Raw genomic sequence first — 26,217 nt, forward strand, 5'->3', positions numbered from 1 at the left:
TCTTAGTCTCCTCTTCCATCTCTGGCCTGCAAAACACACACACACACACATACACACACACACACACACACGAAAAACAAAGGGACAATTTGCTCTAAGGAAATACAGTATAGATAGGCAGGCATGAGAGTCATCACATTATCTTACTACCTCATTCCTGTATGTTGGGTAAAGGTTGTCTTTAATCTCTCCTACTTTCAAACAAATCAGGCACTACTGTTGACAAAATACCCCTATTTACTTCTGGCAAGGCAAATGTCATTGATGCTACATTAGATACTAACATCACATGTGGAAGCATTTTCTATTTTAAACTTTCAACCCTGTCTTTACAAAAAATACAAAAGTTAGCTGGGCATGGTGGCACGTGGCTATAGTCCCACTTACTTGGGAGGCTGAAGTGGGAGGATCAGTTGAGCCCAGGAGGTTGAGGCTGCAGTGAGCAGTAACCACGCCACTGTATTCCAGCCTGGGTGATGGAGAAAGACCCTGTCTCAAAAAAAAAAAAAAAAAAAAAACTTCAAAAATCACTACTTAGCATTCAGAAAAATATTTCTCCCTTTCTCCCTCTTCTCCTTCTTAATGATCAGAGCCTAGTCATAACTTACAGTATTTAAAGGCAACTTTCCATTTAAATTTGTTAGCCTTCAAAAATGAAGTATTGGCTGAGTGGTGGCTCACATCTAAAATCCCAGCACTTTGGGAGGCCAAGGCAGGAGGATTGCTTGAGGCCAGAAGTTATAGAATAGCCTGTCTCTATTAAAAAAATAAAAAATAAATTTAAAAATCAGAAATAAAATATTATTTTTTCAGTTCAAAAGTTGTTTGGGGCCAGACACAGTGGCTCATGCCTGTAACCACGACACTTTGGGAGGTGAGGTGGGAGGATGTTTGTGTCACTGTACTGGGCAACAGAGTGAGACTATTATCTCAAAAAAAAAGTTATTTGGAAAATTGCCAAAAGGTATTTGATACAAATTTGCATTTTATGGTAACAGTAACAATTCTGCTGATTTTATTTTACACTTGCCACCCTTTGAAGGAAACAAGGTCAGAGGGTTGGTAAGCCTTTGCATTTGTCTGCAAATCTATTTAACCATAATGTGGACAGTTTGTTTGTTTCCGCAGTTTCCAATTTTAAAAGGCAAAAACAGCCTAGAATCTTAATACTGAACAACTGGTCTAATCAAATATATATTTTAAGAAGAATAATGATTAAAGATTAAGTAAAGATCTCAGTCTGTATCCTAGAGGGCCCATGAAGTCAGTTCATGTAGACTTACTCCTTAAGCAAATACTAAAAGTCTGTTTTACATGGATTCTGAAATTTGATTCATTTTGAAGGCTTTGTTTACTTGTTCCTAATGACAGATTGAAATACAAAATACGTGATGTAGGAGAAACTAAAAGCCTCTTTGGTCCAAGGAGGCAGAAACCATAAGAATCAAAATAAACTGGGTGTAGAAAATACAGCATTCCGGAAAGGGCAACCCAGGGAGAGCGAAGAGCAAGCTGCAAATGGAATCAGGAAAACACAGCAGTTCTTCTGCAGGGCCTGGTACCAGTGCCTGGTACAGACCCATTTTCTGGGCCACACTGAGTTATCTAACACACTTTCCGGGAGGTCTGGCCTCGTTGGAAAACTGAGAGCTGGTCACACTGTCCACTGCTCAAGAGTCCTGCAGTTGCAGCAGTGCCACCTCCAAGCCACGAATGCCAGTGGCTGGGCAGACTTTGGGCACACTGGGCTCCAGGAGCCTTTCCAGCCTTACTCAAAGGCTGGTTGGCACATTTTGGGGACACAGATGGATAATCAGTATATTAGTAGACGAAGAATAAATTGTCTTCTAGATTTGCAGCTTTAGATCCAATCCATCAAGATAAGAACTCTATTTAAGAGTTGTGCCATGCTTCATTGAAGCACTTTTTGACCATGTCCTATGTACAGTTTGAAAAATAAGAGTCAAAATAGGCCAGGCATGGTGGCTTACATATATTAATCCCAGCACTTTGGAAGGTTGAGGTGTGTGGATCACAAGGTCAGGAGATTGAGATCATTCTGGCCAACATGGTGAAACCCCATCTCTACTAAAAATACAAAAATTAGCCGGGTGTGGTGGTGCACACTTGTAATTCCAGCTACTTGGGAGGCTGAGGCAGGAGAATCACTTGAACCCGGGAGGTGGAAATTGCAGTGAGCTCAGATCGCTCCACTGCACTCCAGACTGGCATCTGGAGTGAGTGGCAACAGAGTGAGACTCCATCTCAAAAACAAAAAAAAGGTCAAAATAAGCATGACATATTCAGGGGCAGTACACCCCACTGCTTGAGTGAAATGGGACGCATCCAATTGTGGAAGATAAACGTAGGATGCTGCCAGATTGTCAGACTGAAGAATGCTGCCTTCTTCCTGGAGGAACACATGGGAATCTGAAGAAGCTTTTGAAGAGGTAGGTAACGTGATGAAATCAGACTTTTAAAAACAGTGAACTGACAGCAGTTTTGGGATGGATTTAGGAAGAAGAGAGAAGCAGAAAGAACACGAAGGCAGCGGATGTAGGCATCCAATTTAACCTCTCTAAGGGCAGTGGATGTAGGTATCCAATTTAACCTCTCTAAGGGCAGTGGATGTAGGTATCCAATTTAACCTCTCTAAGCCGGGAAATCCGAATGCTTATAGGATCATGGTGAGAATCAAGTGTGGTGCCTGATATGTGGCCAACAGCAGATAAATACTCTCTTCCACTACTTAGGGTTACTGCGGTGATGGTGCATGTAAAAAATAAGACAGGTTACTTGGGAAAGAGCAGCAAATTTAGCAAATACTTGAATTTTAAAGAATTTAAGAGAGACAATGAAGTAAAGGAAAAGCTAGGATTTCAAACAGAAAAACCAGGTCTTAGGTAAAGAGGGGGAGGTGGTGGGTGTGGGAAGAGTACTAGTTTTGAGGGAAAGATGAGTTGACTTTTGGATATTTGAATTTGGACTTCAAATTTTACAATGACAATATGGATTCAAGAGTCCCTGACATTGAAGAGAAACCCGGAGATGTACCTTGAAGCTCAAGTTTCCAAGCCCCTCATTTTCCCTGGGCCCTTCCAAGGATACAGGTCTAGTATTACATTTGTAAGTTTTTATTGCTTTCCTTTAAGAAGCTCCCCGAGGAGTTATGCAAGCTTCAGGCCCCACGACATCTGGATGGGTTCAATTTGAAATCAGAAGGTATTTCTATGGGATAATGGGAGATCAAGAGTTGGAAGAACCTTGTTACTGTCCTCAAAGGAAGAGAAGGGTCAGCAGAGAAGGCCAGAGAAGCATAGAGAAGGCCTTAGGGTAGGATGCTGCCAAGGAGATCAAAGGGACGAGGGGCTGAGGATGGGTCACCAGACTTGACTTCTCAAAAAGTAACTGTTTTTAGAGCGCATGCTCAATACAGTTGCGGGGATGCCACTGTCATGGGGCTGAGGAGGGAGGAGTAGGCAGGGAGTGTGGAGTCCCCATTTAACAAGGTCGACAGTAAGAGAAAAGAAGATGCCACTCCACTCCTCTCTTTCGATCTGCTGTAATTTAACTTGAGCCTGAACAGTCAATATTCCTTTTGGGATTAATATTAGCTCCCTGAGCATGACATTATCTTTCTCTTTATTACATTTTCTTATTCTTTAAGATTTTAAGGTTCTCTTAGTTGGATCCACTTCTCTTCATGCTCGGATCAATGGCCAAGAAATGGGCTATTGGCAGGCACAGTTCTGGTTTTTGTTGATGAGTTTGTTTACACTAATAGTTTCTCTTTCTCGATCCAAGGCTTGCATATGGAGGCCAGGCATTCCGTCCTGGGAGTTCAGGGACTGAGGACCAGGGTGGAGGAAGCGAAAGGCATCAGGCATTAGGCTGGAAAAGTCTTGGTCGATTATCTAGAATCAAAGAGTCAAAGGTAGCGATGACTTCATCCCCGTAGAGGGCGCCTCCCTACCCCGGCAGTGGATTTTCGGTCAGCCGGTTTGCCCGGGATGTTTTCTTTGACTACATGCTTCTCACTGCTTGGCGGCCCAAGTCACTTTGATGGAAAAAAAGAAAAAAAAAGTGATTAAATCGATTCCCCTGTTTCTTTCTGTGAGGAGTGTGCCTTTCCCAGACAGCATGCGTTCATTCGATCAGGCCTGGCAAAAATTTTTGAGGGATCTTTTTACGCTTTAATACAACCTAAAGGTTCCTGTTATCATCATAGAGAATTAAAAACAAAAACAAAATAAAAACGGTAACAAACTTACAGATTGGCCGGCCCCAGGGAGGAGCTGACCTTTGGGAAGCTCTGGCCCAGCCAGGTTTCAGCTGCAGGGGCTGGGACAGGACAGTTCGCCCAAGTGCTACTAGGTTTCCAGGGAGAAAAAAGTGTTGGGGCAGAGGGTGGTCCGGCGCGTGCGTCGGGGGGCGTGTGCGGGTGTGTGTGTGTGTGTGTGCGCGCGTGTATATAAGTGTGTGCGCGCCCGTGTGCACAAGAGAGGGTTCCCGGGAGGCTGCCGCAAAGGCTCCTTTGTGAAAGGCACTTGCAGGTTCAGAAGCCAGCTTGGCGCCTCCTCTTGCCCGTTCCCTGAGGACACCTGGCTCTTCTGGGCAGCCCAGCTATCTCCATCTCCTGCCGCCCCTACTTCTCTCGGTGGCCCCGGGCCTAGCCCCGCGCCAGCCTTCGGGTGCGGGGGGCAGTGTGCCCCGAGGCGTCTCCCCCGGGGCCCCGCGCAGGTGAAGGTGAGCGCGTGGCGGTGACGGTGGCGCGCGGAGGGTGGAAGGGGGGGCGAGGGAGGGGCGGAGCAGGAAAGGGCGCGCTGCCCTTCGCGACGGGCCGGGAGCAGCGGGGCCGCAGCTTTGTTACCTGAGGCAGCCGCAGCGCCCCGCCCCGCCCTGCCCCCTCGCGCTCCGGGGCTGCGGGGCCTGCAGTGACCGGGAGGAGGCCGCTGCGCCGACACAGCGGCGGGAGGCTGCAGCGGTCTGCGCGCCGGGAGCGGGTGGCGCTGGCCGCGGGTGAGTGCGGGTAGGGCAGCCGAGGCGGGGGCGACCGCGGCGCGGGACACGGGGAGCTGGAGCCCCGCAGCTCGGGAGGGTCGGGGTCGGGGTGTTGGCCGGGAGCCGAGGCTGAGGCGCCGAGAAGCGCGGCCGATGGGTGCCGGGTCTCGGCTTCCTCTGAGCCTCACCGGGAAAGCTGGAAAGGAGGTTCCAGCTCCCTCCACATCCACCCGGGTGACTTAGGCGGTCGCTCTTACCCGGCCGCGGAGGACTGCGATCGGTCTCTGGAGGCGAGGATGCGCCGGTGTGGACCCGCGTCTGGAGAACGAGCTGCACTGCCGGGCTGCCACGGGTCGCACTTGGGTGATTGACTATTAGCCGTGGCTAAGAATTTCAGATCAACCGCCCCCTAGTTTATCCCCGCCCGTGGGAGACAGCGGCGTCCCGCACAGAATGCGCAGCCGCGGCGCCGCGCTCGGCTCCCTAGCCAGCCGGGGGCCACGCCTGGCCCCTGAGATAGTGGTGTGGCGGTGGCGGGGACCCAGTGCGGTGGTGCGGACGGAGGACTAGGCGCTTCTCGCCCCGACACACTTGCTCCGGCTGCGCGAAGTTCGGGTTACAAGTTGCGCCCCGCGCCTGGAGGAGTGTGGGGAGGGGGAGGAAGCGGGTGGGCTGGGGATCAGCCTCCAGACAAGGGGTGTCCCCAGCTCTTGGAGAGCGGGTTCTGATCGGTTTCAAACGCCAGGAGTCTCCCCCGTTTTTCTCTCACCGGCTCGTCCCGGCTCCCTTTTGGCAGAGCCGCAGTGCGACCGTGAGGCTTTTCCCCCGCGCCTGCGACCCGGACGGGGGACGTGGGAAGATGTCGCGGCGGAGGCTCGGGGTGGGGTGGGAGCGCGCGGCCGCCGCAGACCGGGTGTCTGCGAGCCGCAAGACACCCCACTTTCGTTGCAATTACAAGGACATCTCCCTTAGTTAGCCGTCTCCCACCCCACTTCTGGGCGCAGCGTGCTAAGCCCCCGCAGAGGGGCTGGCGCCTCGGGGGGCGTGGCGTCGGGGGCGTGGGCTCTCCAGCTGGGGCCCCTCGGGGGGTGGGGGCGGGGCCGAGACCCCCGCCCGACGTTGGTGGGTGTCGGGAATGGGCGAGCCTGTCTGGCGGCCGACCCAGTTGCGGCCGCCGGACGGAAGAGCGGTCGGCCCTGCGGAAGGCCGAGGGTCGTGCACCGCCGGCGCTGGGCGCCCGCCCCGCAGTCTCCGCCCTGCAGGCGGCGGCCTCTCTCCCGGCCGCAGAGCCGGCGCGGCGCGTGTGGGCGTTGATCTCTGCGCGCACCGGCACCCCACCCTCGTGCCGCGACGAGCTCCTGCCCGCCGCTGATAAGGACCCGGCTGGGGCTCCGCGCTGCCCGCGGGGCCGCCCTCTCGGGTTCAGTTTGCTGCCCCCAGCGCGGCTTCCGGGGGTTTCGCGGTCCAGCTGGTGGCTTGTTGGTGAGTGGCTCGGGCGGGGACAGGGTTCTGGGTTGGGGATGGAAGGAGGCTGCGGACCGCTGGCTAATGCGGAGACCTAGTAAACTACTATGTATCCAAACTTGAAAGAAGTGGTGACCCAGGACCCCCTAGGCCGAATTTCCTCCGGGCTTAATGGTCGGTTTTCAAACTTCTTGTGTGGACAGAAAGGATCTCCGGGGTTCGGCCGTCTGTGACCCCCTTCTACTGACCCACAGTTGTCTTCCTGGAAGGAGCAGCCAGCGCTTCCTTCCCTCTCTCTAGAGCATCCTTTGGCACGCATGTACTTTTTTTTTTTTTTCTTGGTTTTGGGACAGTGAGAGCAACTGAAAATGTACATTCAAATACAGGCATTCTTCCTCCGCTCTCTGGTGTTGGTCTCGGACGTCTGTGAATGTTTACATTGTGCTGCAGATTGAAGGCGCTGACTGGGAACGCGTTGTCCTGGGTTCTTTCACTGCTGCCTGGAATACAGGCAGATGGAACACAGACGACGGAACTCACAGAAGAGTTGGACAGTCCGGCTCTGGCCCGATTGTGTCGTTGTACCGACTGACATTCTGTGTTTAATAATCAAGAAAAGTTTTGAAAGATAAGTGGTGGTGGAGGAGCCTTTTCCTGAATTAGTGGAGTGAGAGTAAGAATTCTAGTTTAGAATTGTCCATACTTTCCCCATCCTTTTCTTCTCTCCCAAATGCAATAAAATAGGGCTGTGTGTTTCTCTACTTCTGCTCTCCGAACTCGGCTTGCTGTGCCCTGGTTTGTCATCAGAAGCATGTGGGCCAGCCCTTCCTGCCCCCACCTCATCTATGGCACATGCCAGGAGTCAAGGGGAAAGGTTTCTAGCAGGTTTTCCTTGATGTTCCTTTTGATTATTGTTGACCAAAGGAGTGAGTGACCAGCTGAGCACCAAGACCCCACTGGTCCTCGTTCAAAAAAGTCCTGAGCTCCAAACTGACGTCCAGGAACATGCTGTCCCCTTAAATACACTGTGAGATGAAGCCTACACACTCTTTTTTTCTTGATTCCCTTCAAGAGACTAGAACTTCTAGTTTTGGTTATTGTTTTGTTGTTGAGACGGAGTCTGGCTCTGGAGTGCTGTGGCGCCATCTCGGCTCCGCCTCCGCAACCTCCGACTCCCTGATTCAAGCGATTCTCCTGCCTCAGCCTCCCAAGTAGCTGGGACTACAGGCGCGCGCCACCACGCCCAGCTACTGTGTGTGTGTGTGTGTGTGTGTGTTTTAGTAGAGACGGGTTTCACCATGTTGGACAGGATGGTCTTGATCTCCTCATCTCCTGATTCGCCCACCTCGGCCTCCCAAAGTGCTGGGATTAAGGCGTGAACCACCACGCCTGGCCGAGACTAGAACTTCTAGGGATGTTTCTGACACCAAGGAAAAAGTACAGCGGGCTGTTTAGGCAAGAGAGCTTAGGAGGGGGTCGGGGACGACTTTGAAGACCCTTAATGAACGTTCTAATATTTTTTGCCTGCCAATTAACTAAAAGTTAAGTACATGATCACAGCACTGCTTTATTGAAATTTCATATACTTAAAAGATGCTCAACTGAGCTACAGCCTCTTTGGGAGAGTCCATCACTCAAACACAACTCTGATGGGTCGTGAGTAGAACTTAGGGGACTTGAAGAGACATTCCCATCTTCAGAACCCAGCCATGACAGCTCTGCATTTTACTCAGAGCTGGGCACTTGTCAGCCTTAGCAGCTATCCTCATCCTGTTGCTGAGGTCTCCAACCTGTAGCTGAGATCTTACATACAGGCCTGTCTCTCTCTTCCCCGGGGGCAGATTGATGGGACTACTTAGCATTTTCCAGACAGAGTGGGGGCTAATCCCATTGTCCCTACTGGCAGTTGTCAGCTGTGAGAAACAGGCAGTTAGTGTGGTCTGTTAGGGCTGTGGCATCTCCTGCGTTCTCCTAGTGTACCTGGAGAGTGTGTGTTTGCATCTCTACTGTGGGTAGTACTGCAGCAAATCCAGCGTTCTTTTGTATATTCTCTATTTTAATTTCCATGTGGCTGTGGAAAGGATTAGAATTCTGTCTGTACTCTGCTTTTCCTGCCACCTCTTTCACATTGGACATCCTGGCCCAGAGGGAAACCCTATTGGAGTAAGAGTAGTAAAAGCATTAGCTTCTTGGCTAATCATTGCTGGCGAACCTATTCATTAGAAGCTGTTGTGGGGCTAGGATCCTTGTGTGTTACCCTGGGAAAAAATTAATCAGACAGCATACCAGGGACAGTGTGGTACATTTTCTTTTGTTTCCTTTAACTTAAAAATAACATTCTTTTACATGGGGCATTGGTTAGAATCATCCCAATACAGAGCTAACAAGTGTCACTTTTTACTTTGACAATTGTTTATCTGACACTTCCTCTGTGCAAAGCACAGTACTAAAACATGCACCTTTCTGGCTTTGTTGTTAGGAAACAGTGAGGTTGCTTAACCTTGGAGTATATAGTCTTCCTTAGTCTTTGTCAATACTCTGTATTTGCATTGTGAGGTTTAGTGGCACATCTGTACATATGCAGCACTGAATGAGTTATTGCTTTCTAGATTGGAGACTTTTTGAGCTTATCACCATTCTTAAGAGGGATAATCTATAAATAAGTCAGCATATCTGGAATTGGAGGTAAATTGGAGGATTAACCACTCTTCTATACATGAGATGTTTTATGTACCAAAGTATTGTTAAATATGTAAGGATAAACTGCCAAAATTACCTGCACAGTCTTGAAAAAGAAGAGTTCAAATATAACTATAAACTGTAATTGACAATGAGTCATTTGCTTTAAGGGTGCCAACTATGAAAACAGCCTAGTTATGCCCCTAATGATAATTATGAAAACTCCTTCTAGAAGCCAGTTGCATCTCAAGTGAGCTGTATGTCAGCTTGAAAAAAATTTTCTATTTTATGTATTTAAAAATTATTCAGTGATGATGGCTGTGCAACACTGTGAATGTACTTAATGCCACTACATTGCACACTTAAAAATGGTTAAAATAATTTTTTAAAGTATCCAATTAATAGCTGGAAATGCCGTTTTCCTTCCATATAGAGGCAGTTTTCAGAACTCCAATATTCAAATGTTTCATTAAAATATTTGCTTTTGAAATATGGAGACAATTTAATAGATGATCACCAAGAATTGAGAAAGGACAGATCTCACAAACTTCGATAGCAAAGAATGGAAATATTACAAGTTTGTTCCTAGCAGTCAGGGGTAACTTGGCATTTTATCTATAAACCCAATACCTATGTTAAAACAAATGTAATACCTGTGAAAATAAAGAGAAATTATATGCACATATGATAACAGCTTGTTAGTGTTATAAATAATAGCTGTGTACCAGGCATCTTGGTAAGGACCATACATGTGTTAGCTCTTTACTTTTATACAAACCAATGGTACAATTATTTCCTTATATTGTAGATGAGATGCTGAAATGTAGGTGACGTTACTGACCTCAGCTCACGTTGCACATCTTGAAAGCAGCAGAACTTTCTGAGAAAAAGCAGTCTATTCCTAGAATCTCCACTGTTATTCCAAAGGCAGCCCTGTCTTTCAGATATGGTTCTATGTAAATCATTTTATAATATTTGAATCTGTGAGATCAGATTGTTTACTTCTGTGTAGTCCAAAATTATTTGATTAACTTATGGTTTGTAAGTATGGGCTTTGACAGTGGTGCTGTAAAAAGATAATTACATCCCGAAGTGCAGTGTAAAAAGCCATCGTGTATGGCCCTTTGTGATCTGGAGGAAATAGTTCCCTTTCCACACTCCCATCTAGTTGGGGTGCTCACTCAGTAGCCTACATGGGGCCTTTCTGCACTCCCACTTACCTGTTCTCATATCTGAAGAAATTTAGTTGTTTTGACCTCTGACATCAGATCGGTAACAGCCCAGCATCAAAAACAAACATTTGAAATTCCATAAAAATGCAGCCCACTAAAGTAAGTTGGTGACTATGTATAAGGGACATGGAGTAGATGTGACATGGGCAGCGTGTCCTTGGGCGTATCTCTTCTTTGCTAAAAGTGTCAGAAGCAGAAGAGGTAGGTGATGGTTTCCAAAGAGTGGTTTAACTAGAATCCAAGATGACAGAGGTCCTTTAATGTGTTCTAATTTTACAAATGAGAAAATGGAAGTCTAGTGAGGCGAAGTGACTTGTCTAAAACTGTAAGCAGTAAAGCTTGATTTAGGGCTGGAATCTCATTTTTCATATCTGCTGTTCTTTTCTCTATTTGGGGAAAGCCACATCACCAGGTAGAGCAGAAGTATGGTGGCCCTGATTCCAGGGAAGTGAGCTAGGCCATTATTATACATCTCCAAATGCCCTGCCTTATCCGTCCAAGGTGCAAGATGCCTTTTTTGACCCATGATTGGTAGGAGACATGTCCAGACTGGAAAAAGGTAGGGTCACTAATACCTAATGCTTCAGCAATTTGGGCAGTTTCCCTAGGGGTTGGGCAACCATTGTCCAAAGAGAACAAACTAGTTAGTAAACAAGTGGTTTATTCATAAAGTGAGCAATACTTGCTGAGCCTATAGCAGGCTCTCAATATATATGTGCTTTGTTGATTAATGTAAGGTTTCCAATTGGATTTATTGCAATTTTTTGGGCAGAATTTCCAGGTAGTAAAATTTGATTCACATTTAGAAAAGCATCGGTTCCTTGTAATGCAACTTGGGATGTGTTGCCCTTCATTGATTTTCATATCCAACTTATATGAGAGGATTGATCTAGCCTCTGAAGGGAGATGCTGATGTGAAACTGTTTGTAACTAATTTTATATTCGTTTTATCTTGGTAGGTTTGGAAGAGGACAGTTGCCCTTTATTCTGGCGGCAGATAGCAGGTGAAAAAGTGCTACACAAGTTTGATGTTTGTGTCGTCTTCTCCAAGGCCAAGAAATTATCTCCATAGGAGGCGACAGTACTATGCATGTTATGAATTGTGTCTCCTTGGCCAGTGATAAAGAAAATGGGAATATTGCCACAGCACCTGGATTCATGATTGGGCAGACACCGCCTCCAGCACCTCCTCCACCTCCTCCTCCACCCCCTCCATCTCCACCATGTTCATGTTCAAGGGAAGAGTGTCCTTCCTCCCCTCCTCCACCCCCACCACCTCCACTTCCTGGGGAACCTCCCATCCCACCTGCCCCACCAGGCCCACCCCCAACTACTCATATGAACGGCTACAGCCACCTTGGTAAGAAGAAGCGAATGAGAAGCTTTTTTTGGAAAACTATTCCGGAGGAGCAAGTTCGGGGCAAAACCAACATCTGGACCTTGGCAGCCAGACAGGAGCATCACTACCAAATTGATACAAAGACCATTGAGGAGCTCTTTGGACAGCAGGAAGACACCACCAAGTCTTCCCTTCCTAGGAGAGGAAGAACTTCAAATTCATCGTTCAGAGAAGCTCGAGAAGAGGTAAGAATGCAAGGTGGAGGGCTAATCCTCCACATACTGCATTGTTTTGTGTTTTGGGATGTGTGTACATTTGAAACAATTGCTAGACATCCCTAAGAAATGAGATAATGGAAGCAAATGTGCCTTGGAAATGATAGGCAGGGTCTTTACGATGAGCTTGAACTGAGTATTGAGAAAGTGTAAGAAGTGTGCGTGCTGTATCCTCCCAGACGCCCTGGTGGATTATGACCTCATGCAGAAAACATGCTGTTTGGGATCACTGCCCCTATCTCTAGCACATCTGCTGAAGGTTCCCCTGTTGGAGAATTCTGCTGAAGTCCAGGATCGTTAGTCTCTGTTGAAACAAAAACTGAGTTTCTAAAATTGGTTATCTGGAATGAACTGGAGCTGACTGGGGCAGACTACCTTTTGTTAAATAACATCATCAGCTGACGTCCATCCTTAGAATCTTACCCTTATTTTCTCTTCTAGTTTTTATATAACAAGTGTTTCAAGATGGCCTTCATTCCTCAGATCTCTGAACTAGATTATGGCTGTTGGGGAACAGAGGCTTCCAAAGAGACAAAGCATAAAGCTGTTTTCAGAGAGGTTGTATAGGAAGGATGTTTCTAGTTAACACTAAATGTGTTACTTTGAGAAAAAATAAAGCTGTTAAGTTTCAGGAAATTAACTGAAAGCATGACCCCAGAGCTGCAGATCACCATATATTACAGAAAGTGCATCAAAAATTACATTTATAAACACTGTCAATTTAGAAACTTGAAGAAACCTCTACCTGCTAGAAAAGATAAATATAAATAAAAATAAAAGGAAAGAATGCTGCCCCCCCCCCCCCCCCGGCCCACACACACACACAAAGCACAACAACGAAACAGGGAAAGACAACAGAAATTCATCATTTAAAAATATGTCGTAAAGGAGCAGAGAAAACAGGTCAGAGATGGAGCTGATTAGATAAGAGAATGGGCAGGGCCCTGGGATGGAGTAGGAGCTCCATGCATTATTGAATTCTTGAGCCAACAGTATTGACCTCTTTTCTCTTTCTGGCTCAGGAACATATTAACTCCTCTCCACTAATTCACTGGGGAGCCCTTAAAGCTGATTGTGTGATCTCCTGTTGAAATAGCTAAGAGTCTATTTTTTATGAAATGCAGGAAACACTGGGGTTATATGTAAACTGTGGCATAAATTTGAGAAGGAAATCTTCATGAGAACCCTTAGTGCCATCAGTGCTGAACACAGGCTTGCCTGTCTCTTCCTTTTATGCAAAGTCCTTTTATTTGCTGGAGTATCCTTTCAATATTGGAAGGAGCAAGAAGTCATTTCCTTAGTACCCTGGCCTTTGCCCCAGCTCCCAACAGAGGTTCTTTATTGTACAGTAGGTCATTTCTCACTATTGTCTCCCAGCTCTCTTTACTGAAATTCAAGAATACTGAAGTAACTATTGGGTGGGCCCACATGGAAGGGAGGCCTGTGTCTCACCAGAGCACCTGTAACAGAAGAGGGCTAGCTCACCGTGTCCCGGGGAGGCAGCTGTCAGGCTAGAGTAGGTGGCATCGTTTGTGAATTGGGAAAATTTCAAGAGGCTAAGGGGAACTTGCTGCTTTATGTTCCCAAATTAGAGAGGTTAAGAATCACTCAGAGAGAGAGAGAGAGGAAAGTGGCAGGGGTGTGGCATCTTTTCTCAGCTATGATAGAAGCAGAGATGTCCATTTCTAAAGCAGATCTGAAATTCAGGGAAAAAATACTCTTTCTCAATTGCCTTCCTCCACCCCTGCACCCTACGCAGATTTTTACTCTTTTGTCATTAACTTATTTTTCAAGAATTATTTTTTAAATGGTCTTAAAATTATTTTTAATTGTGGTGAAATAACATATAACATAAAATTTAGCATCTTAACCATTTTTAAAAAGTATTTTTTTTTTGAGACAGAGTCTCGTTCTGTCACCTAGGCTGGGGTACAATGGTACACTCTTGGCTCACTGCAACCTCCGCCTTCTGGGTTCAGGAGAGTCTCGTTCCTCAGCCTCCTGAGTAGCTGGTATGACAGGGGCGTGCCACAATACCGAGCTAATTTTTGTATTTTTAGTAGACATGGGGTTTCACCATTTTGACCCAGCTGGTCTCAAACTCCTGACCTCAAGTGATCTGCCCACCTCGGCCTCCCAAAGTGCTGGGATTACAGGCGTGAACAACTGTTCCTGGCCTAACCATTTTTAAACAGTTTGTTGACACTAAGTACATCCACATTGTTGTGCAACCATCACCACCTTCCCTCTCCAGAACACTTTTCATCCTGCGGAACTGAAACTCCATACCTGTTAAATCAGAACTGTCCGTTCCCCCCTTTCCCTAGCCCCTGGCAGCCATCATTCTACTTTCTGTTTCTATAAGTTGGACCCCTTTAGGTACCTCCTGTAGGTGGAATCATGTCATATTTGTCTTTTTTGTCACTGGTTTATTTCACTTAGCATAATGTCCTCAAGGTTCATCCGTGTTGTAGCATATGTCAGAATTTTAAAGCTGAATACTATTCCATTGTATGTATAGACCACATTAGTTTATCCACTCATCTGTTGATGGACAGCTGGGTTGCTTCTTCCACCTTTTGGCTCTTGTGACTATGCTGCCTGTATATGGGTGTACAGAAATCTTTGCTTTTAACACTTATAGGTCCTAGTCTGAGAGACAGCATACTAGAAAGAAAAAGTAAATCACCATGACTGTGTATCATAAGATAATCTAACTCTGCAACTCTTCAGTATTTGGGTATGATAAATAGTTGAGAATGATCCCTTTAAGTGCATTAGGTAATGTTGTCACATAACTGAGACTATCCAGAATTATTTCCAATTTTCATGTTATCTGTAGCGTGACTAGAAGTATTATATATACTTCTTTTGCAGTAAAAGAATATGGTACATGCTATTTTCTTCCTTCCTTCAATTTTCTTCTGAAGAAGTTAGAACTCAGCAGGGTTATTGTCTAACAAAGATCAGTAATAAATCTTCCAACTCACTTTGCAGTAAGCGGAGTCCAGGGTCAAAAGTAATAGTCCTGCCATCTGTCTGTGTGGACTGCAGAATTCCCTCCGCAGCCTATTCAGCAGAGGCACTGCTCCTGAGCCCGGAGCCACAGCATCACCACGTTACAGCACAGGCTGCAGTTCTGGAGGTTCAAACTTGCCCAGGCACAGACAATGACCCTTGAAATATCATAACCTCCTATAGAAACAGCCCAACATTATGTGATTGGTTTATCCTTTAAAGCCTTACACATCATTACTAATAAGTTCCCTTGTACTTGCAAGCAAGAAATTTGCTGCAAGATAGGGAAGATGGGAGAATGGCTGAACTTAGAAAGAACAACATTTAAATAGTGAGTTAGAACATTTAGTATGGGGCCGGGCACGGTGGCTCGCACCTGTAGTCCCAGCACTGTGGGAGGCCGAGGCAGGCAGATCACTTGAGGCCAGGAGTTCGAGACCAGCCTGGCCAACATGGTGAAACCCTTTCTCTACTAAAAATACAAACATTAGTCGGGCATGATGTTACATGCCTGTAATCCCAGCCCCTCAGGAAGCTGACGGATGAGAATCGCTTGAACGCGGGTGGGGGAGGTTGCCGTGAGCGGAGATCGCGCCACTATGCTCTAGCTTGGGCAACAGAGCGAGACTCTGTCTCAAAAAAAAAAAAAAAAGAAAAGAAAAGAAGACATTTAGTATGGGAAGTTATGAAATGTTACTATCCTTGTATCTTTGTTAACTAAAAATTAACTCAAAGAGACTGTAGATATGATAGTATAATAATAATTAAACCATAATAAAGCAATTAGAAATAAAGACATATTGCTGAGGATGAGAATAGAGAGATTCAGCTTAAACTCATCTTCTTCTCAGAGTTGCTGATCCCGTCCCCTGAGAAGCTCTGTAGTTCCTGACCCTCTATTACTGACATTCCTCAGGCCTCCTGGGAGCCTTCCACCAGTGTTAGCTGAGGGTGTGTGTGTCTCCCTCTACAGTCTGACCAGCTCTTAAAGGGAGGGCTCTATCTTAGCCATTTGGTATCTTCCAAAGGAAACAAAAGGTTACTGAACTGGACAGAACTGAACCAAGAGCACAAAGGCATCAGCTTATGAGGCATCAACAGATCAAAATTGGGGCTCACAAAAAAAAACACAAATATTGAAACACCTGAGGTCATTCACTATGATGTCTGCAGCCATCTAACGTTGACCCTCTAGGAAATAAATAAAGTGGCTAATGAGAAAAAGAAGACCACAGAGGAGAGAGAGAGAGAGACAGAGAGACAGAGACAGAGAGAAGGGAAGGATAGAAGGAAGATTGGTTTTTCTAAATTTATGACAAGTAATATTAAATATTTTATTCTCCTACGCTGTAATTCAGCTGTCAGTCATTCTCACCTTTTGTTATGATGCCAGTATGTTCTAGAATTTCAGGATTGTTCACAATCCAGAACCGTAGAACTAGATAGAGCATTTCAAATACATTTGGAAAAAAATGTGCTTCAACTGGGTTTTCATTTTTTTCCCCCAAAGTTGGGGAAAATAACAATTTCCAACTGACAGCCAACTAAACGTGAAAAAGAAAATGAAAAACCATCAAATTTCCAATTGACAGCCAACTAAACGTGAAAAAGAAAATGAAAAACCGTCAAAACCCGAAAGCTAGGTCCATATTGGAGGATAGAGGAAGATCTTTACATTTTTGTTTTTCAGGACTTGAAGTGGGATGGAAATAGCCACTATGTAGTGTTACTTAAGTAGGTAAAGAAGCCCCCTTTGACATAAACAAAACTGGTTTAAAAGTTTCTGCCTTCACCTTGAGGACATTATGCTAAATAAGCCAGTCACAAAGGACAAATACTGTATGAGTCCATCATAGGAAGTACCTAAAGTAGCCAGATTTATAGAGACAGAAAGTAGAATGGTGGTTGCCAAGAAATGAGAGGGGGAATGGAGAGTTAATTGTTTTTTTTGTTGTTGTTGTTGGTTTGAGATGGAGTCTCCTTCTGTCACCCAGGCTGGAGTGCAGTGGCATGATCTCAGCTCACTGCAACTGCTGCCTCCTGGCAATTCTTCTGCCTCAGCCTCCTGAGTAGCTGGGACTACATGTACATGCCACCATGCCCAGCTAATTTTTTTGTATTTTTTAGTAGAGATAGGGTTTCATCTTGTTGGCCAGGCTGGTCTCGAACTCCTGAACTCAAGTGATTTGCCCACCTCAGCATCCCAATGTGCTGGGATTACAGGTGTGAGCCACCGCACTGGGCTGAGAGTTAATTGTTTAGTGGGTACAACGTTTCAGTTTTGCAAGATGAAGTGCTCTGGGGATAGATAGTGGTGATGGTTATACAACAACGTGGATGTATTTAATGCCACTGAACTGTATTCTTAAAAATTGTTATGGAGCCTGGGCAATTTAGTGAGACCTCCATCTCTACAAAAAACTTAAAAATTAGCCAGACATGGTGGCTTGTGCCTATAGTCCCGTTACATGGGAGGCTGATGCAGGAGGATTGCTTGAGCCCGGGTGGTAGAGGTTGCAGTGAGCTGAGATAGTGCCACTGCACTCCAGCCTGGGCAGCAGAGTGAAACCTTGTCTCAGTAATAGGAATAATAACAAGAAAATGGTTATGGACCAGGCACAGTGGCTCAAACCTGTAATCTCAGCACTTCTGGAGGCCAAGACAGGAGGATAGCTTGAGGCCAGGAATTCAACACTAGCCTGGGCAACATAGTGAGACCTCATCTCCACAAAAAAAAAGTCTTAAAAATTATCCAGGTGTGATAGCATACATCCGTAGTCCCAGCTACTCAGGAGGCTGATGCAGAAGGATTGTTTGAGCCCAGGAGTTTGAGGCTGCAGTGAGCTATGATCACACCACCACACTCCAGCCTAGGTGACAGAGCAAGACCCTGTCTCTTAAAAAAAAAAAAAAGTTATGATGGTAATTGTTATTTGTATTTTACCACAACTGAAAAGAAGTTTCTTCTTCCTTCAAAGGATATGGGAGGCAGATTTTGTAGTGGATTGATGAAGTGAATTGAAATTACAAAAGTTGTGGTAGAATAAACTAGGAGAGCTGATTTGGAGGTTTTAGCAAGAGTGGTAGCGTAGCCATTCACACGCCTCCCTGAGTGGCATAGTGCTGCTGACTGTTTTAAGTGGGTATCAGCACAACCCTGGCCCCCTGGCAGTTGCGGGGAAACTGTGAGTAGAGCCCAGGCCCCCTTCTCATCCTAGTAGGAAATCCTTGAAATGAGTTGAGTGCATTAATTACCTCGTTACCTTATATTTCTAGCTGCCTTGTTTGCCACTCTTTGGTAGCAATTTTGGGGGAAGAGCTAACGGACTCTGCAGTATGCTGACTGTACCCGTGGCACTGACTTCTGTGGCGGTCCTGCCTGCATGTCCTGGTGTGGCCTGTTGATTGGAGCTGGTGGGAAGGAGGGGATGATGAAGTTTGCTCATTGGCTGGGTTTGTTTATCCCTATTCTTTGGGCAGTTTCTTGCCTCTGATTTGTCAGCGTGTGCAGCCATTGAGTCCCACTGGGATCCCATGTGCAGATTCCACTGCTCTGAATGGTTCCAAAACACCACCCAACCTGACCTGGCTTTGTTTCTGAATGGCCCAGCTTTGAGATAGCAAGCATTTGGGAAGTGAGATAAGCTAATTTACATGTGTAGTGATAACCCTCTTTAAAGGACTTTAGCAGTCACTCTTATAGTACTGCTTTGGAAGGATCAAATGCGGTAAAGTGGAGAAAGAGACTCCTCAGGCACTAGGCAAATCTGAGGATGCCGGGAGCCAGTGGGACTGTCCCTGAATGGTATCAGTTGTCTCATTTTAATGTTGTTTGGGTGAAGTACTGGGCTCTGTTTTTCCTGTAAGGTGCTCAGTCACAGCCAGCCCACGTTATCCCTTAGGAATATCACCGAATTCTCTTCGTTTCTGAAACACAGCTTGAGCTGTGGAGATGCCTGCTTCCACAGCTGGGCTGCCCCTGTGTTGGGGCACTGTGGTCTGCTCCTGTAGGGCCAGGGCTCAGGCCCCTGGAGGCTCTCTTGCTTGGTGAGAACATGATTCCCATCCATCATCTCCCAGATACAGCTCTGGGATCACCAGGGGACTTGGCCAGGCACACATATAGCTTCTTACACATCTGCCCCCATTCCTGGAGAAAACTGACAATGCAAGCACCATGCTGGTAGGGAACATTTGCTACGTCTCTATAGGAAGCCCAGTAATATGAAAACCCACAGACACTAGAGTGAAAAGGAGTCAAAGAGAACCAGGCTAGCCTATCAGTTCAGCACTGCTCTAGGAAAGTCATAAAATGATGTCTATGAGGCTCATTTTCCTTACCTGTCCAGTAGAGATCCTAGGAGTAATTTTCTCCTTCACTTTTCCAGCAGCAATGTCTCTGGATCTAGGCTGAGTGAAGAGAGTCCCAGAGGGTTGAAGAGTGAACAGGATGAGTGTGGGGCTTAGTTCATGTGGGGCGTGGGAGAGCACTGCAGTCAAGGGTTGAATGTAGCAGAAGGTGGCACTTCTATGAAAGGAATACGAAACAAGTTGTTTCATTTATCCATCCTAGGTGAATGCAGAGGAAGTTCTTTGAACGTGCTGTGTAACTATATCAATATAGTTATGCATGGCCTTTTAATTTATGAATTATAGTAAACCCAGTTTTCTGTCTTAATAAATTGAGATTCCTTTTTTGGTATGAGCTTTTAAAGGGTGTTGAGTTTGACAGATTTTATTCTCACCCTTTCTTTTTCTCTTCCCCTCTCCTCCCTTTACACTGAACTTGAACTGCAGTCCCTAGATAGGATTCCAATAAGGAGGCTACCCTTTCAGTTTGGGAGTTTATTTTATGGCTGGCAGGTGATTGTGTTAACATGAAATAAACCCCGAGGTTAGTAAATAATGTGATTGTTAAAGATTGGTCTTCAAAAGAAGGCAACCTTACTCTTGTAAAAATTTAACCTTATAGCCAGGAAGTGACATTAACGTTGGTTAACAGTCTTGCTGCTGGTTATAAACTCAGAAGCAGACCCAGAGATCAGGAATTTAGTCTGAAACCTGATTCTCTTTTGTTCACAGTGAATCACATACATTTGGAAAGGAAGAGCATTGTAACAACATTCCTATTTTAGCTAGTCTCCCTTTACCAAAAAACAAATGGGAAAAAAATGCAGCAGTTTTCAGGTTATCTTTCCTCCACACAGCCTGAATGTTTACATCCAGAGACAGAAATGGCTTCTGTATTTAACAGCCAAAAAAAAAAGTTATAATTTCTAGTCCAATAAAACCACCTAAAATTACAAATTTTGATCAGTGAAAACCTGCTGCAGCCCAAATGTGGTTTTGACAGAATAGCTATCCCATATCTCATTAAATAAAAAGATTCCCTGTATTGTAAGACATCCTGATTCCAGAGATCAGGAAAATGCAAAAACAAACAAACAAAAAAGTATCTTAGCCTTGGTGAAATGTATACAGCACAAGATTTTTCTTTTGAAAATTTTGAGTAAATAAAATGTGGGACACTACCTTACACCCTCCTAAAAGATCTACTGGACATATGTAAACTTTTTGAATGAAATGAAATTTTTCTTTTAGAAAAAAATTTAATGATGTTTCTGAAATATGACTTTATTTGTTTTTTTACATCCATAAATCAGGGTTGGGACTCAATCTGCCATATCTTCAGAGTTGTTTTTTATTTTCTCAGTTCAAATCTCTCGTGATTCTTGTTAGGCCAAGACATCCATTTCCAAATTGGGGCTTTTAAATGTGGGCAATATTATTCTAAGAGGAAATTACTAAATTAAAAACATTTAAAGTATGTATTTACAGTCCTCCCTCCATGACTGCAGATTCTGCATCCTCAAATTCAACCAACCATGAATCAAAAATATTCAGAAAAAAATAGAAAATAACAATACAATAAAAAATAATACAAACTTACAAATACAGTTTAACAACCACTTACATAACATAATTTACATTGTATTAGGTATTACAAGTAATCTAGAGATGATTTAAAATATGCAGGAGGTTGTACATAGATTATATGCAAAATTTTATATGAGACTTATATGCAGTTTTATATGAGACTTGAGCATCCTCAGATTTTGGTATCCTCAGGGGTCCTGGAACTCATCCCCTGTGGTACTAAAGGATGACTGACTTTACAGATCTTCTCAGCTTATGATGGGGCTGCATCCTAAAAACCCATTGTAAGTCAAAAATGTTGTAAGTTGAAAATGTGGCTGGGCACGGTGACCCACAGCTGTAATCCCAGCACTTTGAGAGGCCAAGGTGGGTGGATCACTTGAGGTCAATAGTTCAAGACCAGCCTGGACAACATGGTGAAACTCCATCTCTACAAAACATACAAAATTAGCCAGGCATGGTGGTGCATGCCTGTAATCCCAGCTGCCCTTGGGAGGCTGAGACAGGAGAATCACTTGGACCCGGTAGGCAGAGGTTGCAGTGAGCTGTGATGATGTCACTGCACTCTAGCCTGGGCAACAGAGTGAGACTCTGTCTCAAAAAAAAAAAAAAAAGAAAGAAAATGCATTTGATATCCCACTAAGCCCACAGTAAACTTGAAAAATCATAAGTTGAACCATCATAGGTTGGGACCATCTGTATATTAAAAGTTATATAATATTAAAATAGGTACGTTTTATTATTACGTTTAAGGAAATATAATATCACTGTAGAAAGCTTGGGGAGATGATAATCTTTTAATATTTGTAAAACTATGTTAAGAATATCTGTTAATCACCAGATTTATACATTGGGAATTGTTCTCTGATAAATTAGTGTTGCATTTTGGTCGGTTTTAATTATCTACTTTCTCCATCTCTTTTTATTTGAATTTAGTAATCCTATGTGTCCTTATTTTTTTTTTCCAGATTACTATTTTGGACGCAAAACGGAGCATGAACATTGGGATATTTCTTAAGCAATTTAAGAAGTAAGATTTTGCATGCTTTAGTCATATCCCTGCTGTCATTATCAAAGTCTGTGGGTGTGACTGAGCTGAAATTCAAATTCCTCACACCTTCAAATCCTTCTTAGAAGCATGGTTTGATGAGTCTGCAAGTGACTGTCACTTTTTGCTGTTTTCCTTCAGGGAAACATAACATAGTAGCTTGAAGTATATGGAGAATTGCCCCAGGGCATCCATTCAAGCCTGTCCCATCAGGGACACGTTTAGAGTCACCTTTAGTGTCGCCCCTTCAGTGGAGGTTGGGCTGATGAGTCAAATAGCAGTTGAAGTTTTGTGTTCTGAAGTGTAAGGAGAAGGTTATACAGGGGTTTCGGTGAGACCAAAGGGGATTATTTTTCTCGCAACAGAAGAGACTCCCCGTGGTTGTTGATGCTTTCCGCCTTTTTGGGATGCCCAAGGATGGTGGTCTGGGTGAAGGGCCCTTGAGCGGAGTGTTGGGGTTCCCTGTTTTGAGGCAGTGGGGCTGTTCTGAGCACTCACACAAAACTGCCAGCCAGACCGGGAAGGAGGTGGGTGGGAAGGAGGGTGGATATTTGATTTCCACTGGCTTGCAGCTCTGTTGGCACTCTAGCAAACAGGAAACGGAATGTGATTCGTTGTCTTTTCAAGGTCTCCTCGGTCCATTGTAGAAGATATTCATCAAGGAAAAAGTGAGCATTATGGATCGGAGACCTTGCGAGAATTTCTTAAGTTTTTGCCAGAGTCAGAAGAGGTAAGAAATTCAGCGCATGAGTTGTAGATGTTAGGAGTGATCATAAAAACTTAATATTTGTAAGCATGTCAAAGCTCACATGGAAGACCAGGAGCAGTGGCTCGTGCCTGTTATCCCAGTACTTTGGGAGGCAGAGGCAGGTGAATCACCTGAGGTCAGGAGTTTGAGACCAGTCTGGCCAACATGATGAAACTCTGTCTCTACCAAAAATACAAAAATTAGCCCGGTGTGGTGGCAGGCACCTGTAATCCCAGCTACTCAGGAGGCTGGGGTATGACAATTGTCTGAACCAGGAAGGTGGAGTTTGCAGTGAGCCAAGATCATGTCACTGCACTCCAGCCTGGGCGACAGAGTGAGAATCTGTCTCAAAAATACCTCACATGCTTACACGGGAAGGGCACTGTCCTACCCAGAGCCAGAGCTTTCTCACATGAAAGTCAAAAGTGACCTGGTAGAAAGAACATGGCTTATGGAGTCAGAGAATCTAGATTCAGATTTGAGCTATTCCCTTAATTGAGAAAATGGGGCAAGGTTCTTAACTCCTGTGAACTGTAGTTTCCTCACCTGTAAAGGGAGGATAATGGTGCTGACCTCATTGGATTGTCAAGATGATGAAATCCTAGTTGTGCATCTAACATGGCACTTGGCGCATGGGAACGCAATAAATTTTCCTCATCCAAAGAAAAGGATTCCTGGCCGGGCGCCGTGGCTCAAGCCTGTAATCCCAGCACTTTGGGAGGCCGAGACAGGCGGATCACGAGGTCAGGAGATCGAGACCATCCTGGCTAACACGGTGAAACCCCATCTCTACTAAAAATACAAAAACTAGCCGGGCGAGGTGGCGGGCGCCTGTAGTCCCAGCTACTCGGGAGGCTGAGGCAGGAGAATGGCGTGAACCCGGGAGGCGGAGCTTGCAGTGAGCTGATATCCGGCCACTGCACTCCAGCCTGGGCGACAGAGCAAGACTCCGTCTCAAAAAAAAAAAAAGAAAAGAAAAGGATTCCTTTTCTATCATCTAAAGATGACCTTTGCATAGTATAAACCCAGGTTATTTTATAATCCATATACTTTTAAAAAATAAGATGAAAACAATCATTTTTGAATAAAGATGCTCTAAAATTTTGGAGAGGTAGGTAAACTGTTAATAAAATGTTGTCTATATAATTAACTCAAAGGCAGAAATTGTTGTGATAGTAATACATACTACCATTGTATAAAGTTATTTATTTTGTTTGGACTGAATGAATTAACTGCATTGTTGAATGGTTAGGAACTTGATAGAAAAAAAAAACCAGAAAAACAGTTGTATAAAACCTTCCAAAATTTTCATATTGTCCTTTATTTCTAAGGAAAAAATTCCTTGAAAAATTTCAGTAAGAAATTACACAAATAACTATGCTTATAAATACCTAAATAATACAGACTCTTACAAAGTTTTTTACTTTATAAGTAAAAGTAATGGATGACTTTTTTTTTTTTGAGACAGTCTTGCTCTGTCGCCCAGGCTAGAGTGCAGTGATCTCGGCTCACTGCAACCTCCACCTCCTGGATTCAAGCGATTCTCCTGCCTCAGCTTCTGAAGTAGCTGGGTTTACAGGTGCATGCCACCACACCCCGCCTAACTTTTGTTAGAGATGGGATTTCACCATGTTGTTCAGGCTGGTCTTGAACTCTTGACCTCAAGTGATTCACCCACCTTGGCCTCCCAAAGTGTTGGGATTACAGGCATGAGCCACTGCACCTGGCCAACTTTTATAAGTAAAAAGTAAGGGTGACTTTTTAATATGTTGTCCTTTTCACAGGCACTTCTGACTTCTCCCTCCCCTTTCCCACTCTTCTTCCCAGACGTAATTTATGTAGCTTTACTTTAGTGTCATTAATAACAAGAGAGATATAATTGTATTTTTTCTTTTACATTGATTAGTGTTAAACTCACAATGCCAAATTTAGGATCTTAGTGAGTAACTAGAGATGTAGTTATATCTAGGTGTTCCTATTAACCTGGGTGCTCTTTCTCCCTCAAGTTTTCTCTTTGCACATTAAGTGTAATTAACCCAAGCCAAGATTAATTAGTGGCAGTTATTAATGTTAGTAGTAGAGTCTTGAAGTCTTAAAGGAAAGGTACATTAAATCATAACTGACCCTGGATTGTACATACTGAACAGTACTTAATCTTTTCTGTGAAGGATAAGAGTTCCAAAATCTTTGTTAGGATAGATAGTTTTTAATTAATTTGAGTTTTAAAACGATGTACTTGCTCTTCAAACCTTATTCCTGCTTGGGCTGTTTTCAAGGCTCCTTTCAGACCTCTCTGCGGGCCTAGTCCTAACTGACCTCATCGTGTTGTTAAGTGAGGATCAGATTTGACAGCACATGTGAAAGTGCTCTGAAAAGCTTTAAATTGCTAACTAAATCAAAATTAGGCACGAGGGAGGCTGCCAGCTCAGCTTCATGCAGCAGTGAGGTAGGAAACTGAATGTAATTTTCTTAATATCTTCATTTCTCATTTAAAATTCAAAGGTGATTAGAAAATGCAAAGCGATTTTTCAAAGAAGCAAGTAAGCTGTCAAACCTCGTATTTAAAAGAACTTTGTATCTTTGGGTTGTGTGGGGGATATAATTCAAAAGGAAGACTATTGAGGGCAAGGTGAGGAAAACCCACCCAGGCGCTGCCTTGAATCACTGAGACTCTGTCACCCCCAGTTAGCTAACCCGGGAGACGGGGTCCTGCCGAAATGAAAGTATTGGCCTGGAACCCTGAAATGCCTTCCCAGCCACTGAACCAGGCAGCGGCTGTTTCTCCCCGCAGCCTCCTGCTGCAGGGCCATCCTCAGTCTGAATATCTGGCACGCTTGGTCACACTTCGCCTCCTTGTTTACATTACTGACTCTGGTCTTCAGCTCACCACACCCTCCAAACTCAACTGGGAGTTTCCTTCAGCAGGAACACCCTGACAGTCCCCAGAGCCGGCGGGAGCCCCTTCCTAAATCCTCCGGGGTATCTGTGCTGTGGGAGGGGGTCTGGGGAAAGCTGAAGCCGCTCCCTGACTGCTGCCCACTGTAAGGACAAACTGTTTTTGTGTCCCCTGGCACCACTGAGACCCAGGGCCAACCCTGGAGTCTTTGGGTCTCTGGATGGAGGTTGGAGGATGTGGAAGAGGCCAAGGAGGAGGCAGGGCCAAGTAAGAGAGGTTTAGGAATGTGGCAGAAATATGCTAATAAATTCATAAGTGGACACGTAACCACGTGGCTCTCAGCCTATGTGTAACATTCTGTGCCCATTTTTAGCGCAATTGAGGACTGAACCTTTATTGAGTGCCCCCGTGTACTGGGCACTGACTGGACAGGGCAGAATGAAGTGAGATGAGATAATGTTTTGAAAGTGCTTAGCCTAGTGCCTGGCACATAAAAAATCAATCATAGCTATGACTCTTTTGTGTATTTTTCATTTAATCCTTGCGGCAATCTTATAAGACACTCCTTGTTTTACAAATG

The 26,217-nt window shown here is 44.8% G+C and overlaps 2 protein-coding genes across 3 annotated transcripts in view; one reads left to right on the top strand and one right to left on the bottom strand.

Annotated features, from left to right (window-relative positions):
- Positions 1-3,123: 3,123 nt before the first annotated feature.
- Positions 3,124-10,374, bottom strand: LOC115892642 (TMF-regulated nuclear protein 1-like). The gene is made up of 4 exons (XM_030913953.1): positions 10,365-10,374; positions 6,904-7,061; positions 5,259-6,532; positions 3,124-4,057 (listed from the first exon to the last, which is right to left on the bottom strand). Exons 1-3 carry the CDS (start codon positions 10,372-10,374, stop codon positions 5,681-5,683), a joined length of 1,020 nt encoding a protein of 339 aa, XP_030769813.1. The 3' UTR covers positions 3,124-4,057; positions 5,259-5,680.
- FHDC1 (FH2 domain containing 1) overlaps positions 4,906-26,217 on the top strand; it is a 43,974-nt gene continuing 22,662 nt past the window's right edge. The window contains exons 1-4 of one of the 2 annotated variants that reach the window (XM_030924059.1): positions 4,906-5,019; positions 11,336-11,960; positions 21,914-21,975; positions 22,621-22,723. In XM_030924059.1, the coding sequence (XP_030779919.1) occupies positions 11,463-11,960; positions 21,914-21,975; positions 22,621-22,723 (663 nt within the window). In that variant the 5' untranslated portion in view covers positions 4,906-5,019; positions 11,336-11,462. Of the gene's footprint in view, positions 5,020-6,289; positions 6,484-11,335; positions 11,961-21,913; positions 21,976-22,620; positions 22,724-26,217 lie in introns of those variants that run through there. The other variant, XM_030924062.1, reaches the window with a different exon arrangement.

This window comes from Rhinopithecus roxellana, chromosome 2, assembly GCF_007565055.1.
Source record: "Rhinopithecus roxellana isolate Shanxi Qingling chromosome 2, ASM756505v1, whole genome shotgun sequence".
Lineage (NCBI taxonomy): Eukaryota > Metazoa > Chordata > Mammalia > Primates > Cercopithecidae > Rhinopithecus > Rhinopithecus roxellana.